Source organism: Neophocaena asiaeorientalis, unplaced genomic scaffold, assembly GCF_003031525.2.
Source record: "Neophocaena asiaeorientalis asiaeorientalis breed wild unplaced genomic scaffold, Neophocaena_asiaeorientalis_V1.1 scaffold556, whole genome shotgun sequence".
Lineage (NCBI taxonomy): Eukaryota > Metazoa > Chordata > Mammalia > Artiodactyla > Phocoenidae > Neophocaena > Neophocaena asiaeorientalis.
In genome coordinates this window covers 1,424,286-1,431,977 of record NW_020171832.1, presented here as the reverse complement: position 1 = coordinate 1,431,977, position 7,692 = coordinate 1,424,286, and the positions used below count along the sequence as shown (strand labels likewise).

Sequence of the window (7,692 nt, the reverse complement as noted above, 5' to 3'; positions counted from 1 at the left end):
ATCCAAGAAGAAGATATAACAATTGTAAATATTTATGCACCCAACATAGGACACCTCAATACATAAGGCAAATACTAACAGCCATAAAAGGGGAAATCGACAGTAACACATTCATAGTAGGGGACTTTAACACCCCACTTTCACCAATGGACAGATCATCCAAAATGAAAATAAATAAGGAAACACAAGCTTTAAATGACACATTAAACAAGATGGACTTAATTGATATTTATAGGACATTCCATCCAAAAACAACAGAATACACATTTTTCTCAAGTGCTCATGGAACATTCTCCAGGTTAGATATCTTGGGTCACAAATCAAGCCTTGGTAAATTTAGGAGAATTGAAATTGTATCAAGTATCTTTTTCTTTTCCGAGCACAACGCTATGAGACTACATGTCAATTACTGGAAAACATCTGTAAAAAATACAAACACATGGAGTCTAGAAAATACACGACTTAATAACGAAGTGATCACTGAAGAAATCAAAGAGGAAATAAAAGAATACCTAGAAACAAATGACAATGTAGACACGACGACCCAAAACCTATAGGATGCAGCAAAAGCAGTTCTAAGAGGGAAGTTTATAGCAATACAATCCTACCTTAAGAAACAGGAAACATCTCGAATAAACAACCTAAACTTGCACCTAAAGCAATTAGAGAAAGAAGAACAAAAAAAACCCAAAGTTACCAAAGGAAAGACATCATAAAGATCAGATCAGGAATAAATGAAAAAGAAATGAAGGAAATTATAACAAAGATAAATAAAATTAAAAGGTGGTTCTTTAAGAAGATAAACAAGGGGCTTCCCTGGTGGTGCAGGGGTTGAGAGTCCACCTGCCGATGCAGGGGACACAGGTTCGTGCCCCGGTCCGGGAAGATCCCACATGCCGCAGAGCGGCTGGGCCCGTGAGCCATGGCCGCTGAGCCTGCGCGTCCGGAGCCTGTGCTCCGCAACGGGAGAGGCCACAACAGTGAGAGGCCCGTGTACCGCAAAAAAAAAAAAAGAAGATAAACAAAATAGATAAACCATTAGCCAGATTTATCAAGTATAAGAGAGAGAAGACTCAAATCAATAGAATTAGAAATGAAAAAGACACATATTAATCAAACTGTCAACATACACTGCAGAAATACAAAAGATCATGAGAAATTACTACAAGCAACTCTATGGCAATAAAATGGACAACCTCAAACTGAAGGAGAAAAACCATATGATCACCTCAATAGATGCAGAGAAAGCTTTCGACAAAATTCAACACCCATTTATGATAAAAACCCTGCAGAAAGTAGGCATAGAGGGAACTTTCCTCAACATAATAAAGGCCATATATGACAAACCCACAGCCAACATCGTCCTCAATGGTGAAAAACTGAAAGTATTTCCACTACGATCAGGAACAAGACAAGGTTGCCCACTGTTACCACTCTCATTCAACATAGTTTTGGAGTTTTAGCCACAGCAGTCAGAGAAGAAAAGGAAATAAAAGGAATCCAAATCAGAAAAGAAGAAGTAAAGCTGTCACTGTTTGCAGATGACATGATAATATACATAGAGAATCCTAAAGATGCTACCAGAAAACTACTAGAGCCAGTCAGTGAATTTGGTAAAGTAGCAGGATACAAAATTAATGCACAGAAGTTTCTGGCATTCCTATAGACTAATGATGAAAAATCCGAAAGTGAAATCAAGAAAACACTCCCATTTACCATTGCAACAAAAAGAATAAAGTATCTAGGAATAAACCTACCTAAGGAGACAAAAGACCTGTATGCAGAAAATTATGACACGGATGAAAGAAATTATGTAAGACAGGAATAAAGACACAGACCTACTAGAGAATGGACTTGAGGATATGGGGAGGGGGAAGGGTAAGCTGTGACAAAGTGAGAGAGTGGCATGGACATATGTAAAATAGATAGCTGGGAGAAGCAGCCGCATAGCACAGGGAGATCAGCCCACCTAGAGGGCTAGGATAGGGAGGGTGGGAGGGAGAGTGACACAAGAGGGAAGAGATATGGGATCATATGTATAACTGATTCACTTTGTTATAAAGCAGAAACTAACACACCATTGTAAAGCAATTATACTCCAATAAAGATTAAAAAAAAAAAAAAGCAAAAAAAACCCAGACTCAGCACAATGTTGTTTTCCCTCCACTGAGACATGAGAAAATGGGAGATTCTGACGTACATTACTCTTCCACTAAAATTACAATTAGATTGAAAACCCATATGACCGCAGTTTATTTTCATAAGCACCCATTAACTGAACAAAATACAAGTGAGAAAGGAAGAGGATAAAGAGAAAGAGCAGCTAGCAGGAAACTCAGGGTAAGAACAGTTGTAACTAGAATTTCTCAACTCCACATACGGCAACTGATGGGTAAGAAACTGTGAAAGAGTCAATGCTTCTGAAATTTCTGCTCTTGTTGTTAAAATTGCAATCTGTGGATTAAATTATTTTCATCAAGGTCAAAATTTTCAATGAGAAAATACAGGGCATTTCAAGATGTTATATTTGTCAATTAATTTCCTCTTTCTTCTAGTCATTCACACTTGGAACAGCCATCTGTGATCTGGCCATCAAACTAAGTCAAGTCTCCATAGTTTGAAGACTGGGAAGACCTTGCTCTGATACATTTGTCTTTTTAATAATAATAAAGTCTTCCTCTGACCTCTAGCCAATTAGGCAAAGTAATCAATAGAGCCCTCCCTGTGAGCTAAGCATTGTACCAGCCATCAGTTTCCTGACACTCAAGCTGGATTCTCCACAGCTCCAGAAATGTGTGCTGATGATCCGATTAACAAAAGTTTAATTAACAATTGACAAAGAAAGGTCAGGAGTGTGTATCCAGAAGAAAAAACCCTCAGGCCTTACCATCATCCACAACATCCTGGGCTGCCACGGAGTTTGTGTACACAACCAAATCAGAGAGCTCTCGACAGAGCTTCATGGTTTTCCTTCGGCGGCCCAACCTGTAAAATACACACCAGGACTCATGACATTTTTGAGCTGGAAGAGGTTTGGGCTTCTGGTTACTCCACCTTCCCTACCTGCTCCTGATGGAGCCAGGATTGGAAACCAAGTGTGATTTTTAGTTCAGCATTCTCTCCACCACAACACCATACTCATGTGGCTTTTTTCACCGCTCAGCCAGACTTTATTCACAGTCTCTTCTCCTGAATTTGTGAGTTCTATTGTGAAGGGCTTGATTCCCACCATTACCCAACTGTGGAGTAAACCAGAATTTAGCAGGGAATCACTCTGCTTTGTCAGAAGGAGAACCTGGACTAAAAAGCAGTAGGGATACTGTACTGTCAGTCACAAGAATCCTATATCTAAAGATAAATACACCAAACTTTCCATAGTCATTATCTTCTAGAGGTATAAGTACAGTGAATTTTGATTTCTTCTTTATGCTTTTTCTATATTCTTCAACTTCTTAAGACAAACATCCATTACTTACTCTCTCTGTACGTCTATATCTTCTGTATCCCATAAACCACTCCTAGGATCTGCTGTACAACTTTACAAATTCTGCTACTTACTCTTTGCCACAGTAAAATAGTAAAATTCTCCATAGATTATCACATTCTCCTCACAGACACACTTTTCTCCTCTAGGAAAACATATGATCATTAAAAACTTCAATCCCCACCAAGGAGATACACAAATGGCCAATAAGAACATGAAAAGAAGCTCAACATTAGTCATTAAGGAAATGCAAACCAAACTACAGTGAGATACCACTGCATATCTACTAGGTTGGCTATAACCAAAAAGGTAGGCAATAATGAGTGTTGGCAAGGATGAGGAGAAACTGGAATGCTCATATATTGCTGGAGAATTTTCAATGGTACAACTGCTTTGCCAACATAGTTTGGCAGTTCCTCAAAAAATTAAACAGTTACCGTGTGACTCAGGAATTCCACTTTTAAGTATATACCCAAGAGAAATAAAAACCTATGTCCACATAAAAACTTAGAAATGAATGTTCATAGCAGTATTATTCATAATAGCCAGAAAGTGAAAACAACCTAAATATCCTTCAGCTAATGAATACATAAATGAAATGCACTATATTCGTACAATGGAATATTATTCAACAATAAAAAGGAATGAAGTACTGATACATTCTACAACATGGATGAATTTTGGAAATATTATACTAAGTGAAAGGAGCCAGACAAAAAAGGCCAAATATTGTAGGATTCCATTTATATGTAATGTCCAGAAAAGGCAAATCTATAGAGACAAAAAGTAGATTAGTTGGTATCAGAGACCGGGGGAGAGAGAGATGGAAAGTCGCTGCTAATGGTAGAGTTTCTTTTTGGTGTGATGAAAATGTTCTGGAATTAGATAGTGATGATATAGATTTATTCACTCAGTGAATATTTATTGAGCACCTATTGGAGATAAAATAGTGAACAAATCAGACAAAAATTCTTACTGTAATGATACTTATATACATTGAACAAAAGAATTAAGGCCAAAATGTGTCAACAACTCATTTTGCCAAGAAAGAAGACATGCACATAGACAGGTATAAAAACCAATGGGAAGAAGAATTCATGTTCCTCCTTTATCACGTAGTTAGGAAATTCTCTAGCCATTGGTAAAAATCTGGTTTTGTGAAAGCAAATGATTATAAATCAATGTGAGGGAGGTAATGCCTAGAAATGACAAGTAAAACTCCCAGGACACTCCATGACACAGAGAACTTCTGTATAAAGTTAGCCCTTTTTAATCCTTATCTTAAGATTGAATTAGTTTACTGAAGTCCCAAAAGGACACCATCATCAATGCTTGAGCCTCGATAGCTATTACGGGCAAATCTCTAATTGACTTAAGAGCAGCATGCAACGTGATTTCAGGTGATAGCTTCCCTGGCTATATGATTCAGAGTCAAGCCTTTCTCAAACTTATATTTGAGAACATTCACAGCAGAGGTCTCCTGGAAGGTAATTCTATTTCTCTTATATCCTTTACTGTAACTACATATTGAATTTTCTGTACTCTAAGGGTAGGAACCATACACATCTCCTTTGCCCTCACTAATTAGTTACTATTTTATGTATGGACATTCTGTTGGAGTGAAGCTCAAATATAAAATTTAAGTGAACACTAAATGTGATTCATTCCTATAGGACCTCTATGCCTCCAATTTCGTTTAGTTTCAGTCTTATGATAAAGTCACAGAGGGGTGTGTGTGTACATGTGCACGTGTTTGTATATTTATCTATGAAGGATATAATCTACTTTCCTTTGCGAGACTTACTGTATACATAATTTGCCAGAAAATCCTGTATCAAATCATGTGTCACAATTTGGATTCTACAATTTTGGCCATTTTACTCATCCCAAATTCTACTGGCAATAATAAAGACAACAGCAGCTAATATTTTTGAGCACTTAGTTAATTGGAGTAGGGCTCATCAAGCCAAATAGTTTAATTCCTTTAATCCTTACAATGACCCTAAGAAATAGATACAAATGAGGAGCCTAACTTGCTCCCATCTTAAAGTTGGAGGAACAAGAGCTTGAAGTCTGGCTGATTTCAGATCCCTGACTCTTCACATGTTCTTGTCATCTATCTTCTCCTTCAGTCTCCTGTGAGAGCCCCTCTGTACTAGTTCATGTGGTCCCTCTCTCTTCTCTGAAGATATCTTTTACCTGACAACTGCTACAGCCAGCATTTATTAAGAGCTCACTGTGTGCCAGGCAGCACAAGTCCCCTACATGTATTATAATCTCACATCCTGTTGATCTTCACATGTCCCACTGCAGAGCTCTCTACCTTGCAATCTGATTTCCTAGACATGTACAACTAAAACAGCCAAGCTGATGTGGATGGAGAGGCCCCAGGAGCCTGAGCAAGAAACATGGAGAGCTTTCTTACCTGTACAGCTGGCCGGTCTCCTTGCCAGGATTCTGCTGTGCGTTCTCCTCTTCATCAGCACTATAAGATTTGGACCGTGATTTTGTGGTTTTCTGCCGGAAAAATCAGAGTTCACTTAACACAAACTCAGCGCATCAGGTACATCTACAACATACAGAGGAATGAGCTTTAAAATAGACACACACACACACACACACACACACACAAGGACAATTACTTGGAGAAAAACAACTGACCAAATATTGCAGCTTGCCTCACCATCAATAGTAAGCATGTCGGTGGCCAAAATTATCTTAAAATATCAAGGCAAAACTGAGGGTTTCATGCTCTAACATTGACTTCTAAGCCACATAAAATGTAGGTCTTAGACTATTAGTCATGCATTGAAGGTCTCTGTGAGGGGTAGGGTTAAAGTTGTAATATCTATTTAAATGATTATAAGGGATAAAGTGTCCTCTTATATAGGAAGCTCACTATTCCTTTTGACTTACTTATAAAAGGCAGATTTGATAAAAAAGACAAGTAGTAATTTTTAAATGAATAACTACCGCTCCTGCTTTTGTTCAGTATGCATTCAAAAACCCATCTAAATCAAACTGTTCATTTGAGACTTTGACCCATCTTAATTTCTAGAGCAGAATGAAAATTGTTACCTACAGGAGTCAGGCTGAAAGACTGTAGGACTAACCTGGTGTCTTTGGACAGATTAGCTGTTAGACATAAAACCTCTTAGGAATGATACACTTTCAGCCCCACCACATTGGAGATAACCCCAATATTTGGCAACACACACCTCAACAATCCAAATGATAGGGAGGGGCCCTAGTAACTGCAGAAAAACTTGCCACCAAAATTACAGCTTCTACAAACAAAGGTAAGACTTTTAGACAGAGTACCCTGGACATTTTGGGAACATGGCTTAGAAAAGGAAAGGGACTCCATCCCCACATTACCATGGGACCAAATCAACTTCTAGATTTTCTCATTCTCAACAAATAAAAAAATTCAAACTACCCTGTTGGCATAAATACATTCAACTCTACTGCACTGACGGCAAGGCACCAATTTAGTCTAGAACATTTTTACGTCTTATTTATTCCTTGAGAACTTCAGTGCACATGGCGTGGACCCAGGCATCTGATGATCTCATGTTCCAGATTGGCCTCTCACCAAGCTGATAAATTGGCTAATCTCTCAAGCTTCCTATTGTGCTTTTTTAAAGGGTAGGACAAAAACATCTGTCCTAAAGGATTATTATTTTTGTGATGATTAAATGAGATGACATGGAAAGTCATTCTGTAAACCACATAATATTAACTTTCAATTTAAAATACTATTAATACTTATTTAAATAACCTGCAAATAGTCTTGTAAACATTCACTCTTATGACTTGAGACATAATAAATTCTAATTCTATACTAGCAAAGGTACTCCCTAAAAGCTTTACTTTGGAAAATAATTTTAATTTAAATGAGTGGTTGTAATCAAGAAAAGAAATATTCTCCAATTCTGCATATAGTTAGTAATTTGAGGTGTTACAATAATAAATCTGTCTTTCCCAGGTTCATTTTAAAATATAAAATGCAGAAAGTAGAAATAAGTAATGAATCGCCAATGATAGATATTTGGAGAAATGATGATATATTTTCTTTACATACAGTTTTGACACATCTTATCACAGTTAACATATGACATAATCAGTTTTTCATCTTACTTTTTTATTTAATGTTTTGCATGTTGAGCTCGTCAGAGTGATCATCTTTTTTTTTTTTTTTTTTTTTT

The 7,692-nt window shown here is 37.3% G+C and overlaps 1 protein-coding gene across 1 annotated transcript in view; it reads right to left on the bottom strand.

Annotated features, from left to right (window-relative positions):
* The window catches only part of PLCH1 (phospholipase C eta 1), a 224,402-nt gene that overhangs the window by 20,630 nt on the left and 196,080 nt on the right, over positions 1 to 7,692 (bottom strand). Inside the window, exons 14-15 of the mRNA XM_024741299.1 lie at positions 5,910 to 6,001; positions 2,888 to 2,985 (exon numbers count right to left, since the gene is read on the bottom strand). Of these exons, the coding sequence (XP_024597067.1) occupies positions 2,888 to 2,985; positions 5,910 to 6,001 (190 nt within the window). The remainder of the gene's footprint in view (positions 1 to 2,887; positions 2,986 to 5,909; positions 6,002 to 7,692) is intronic.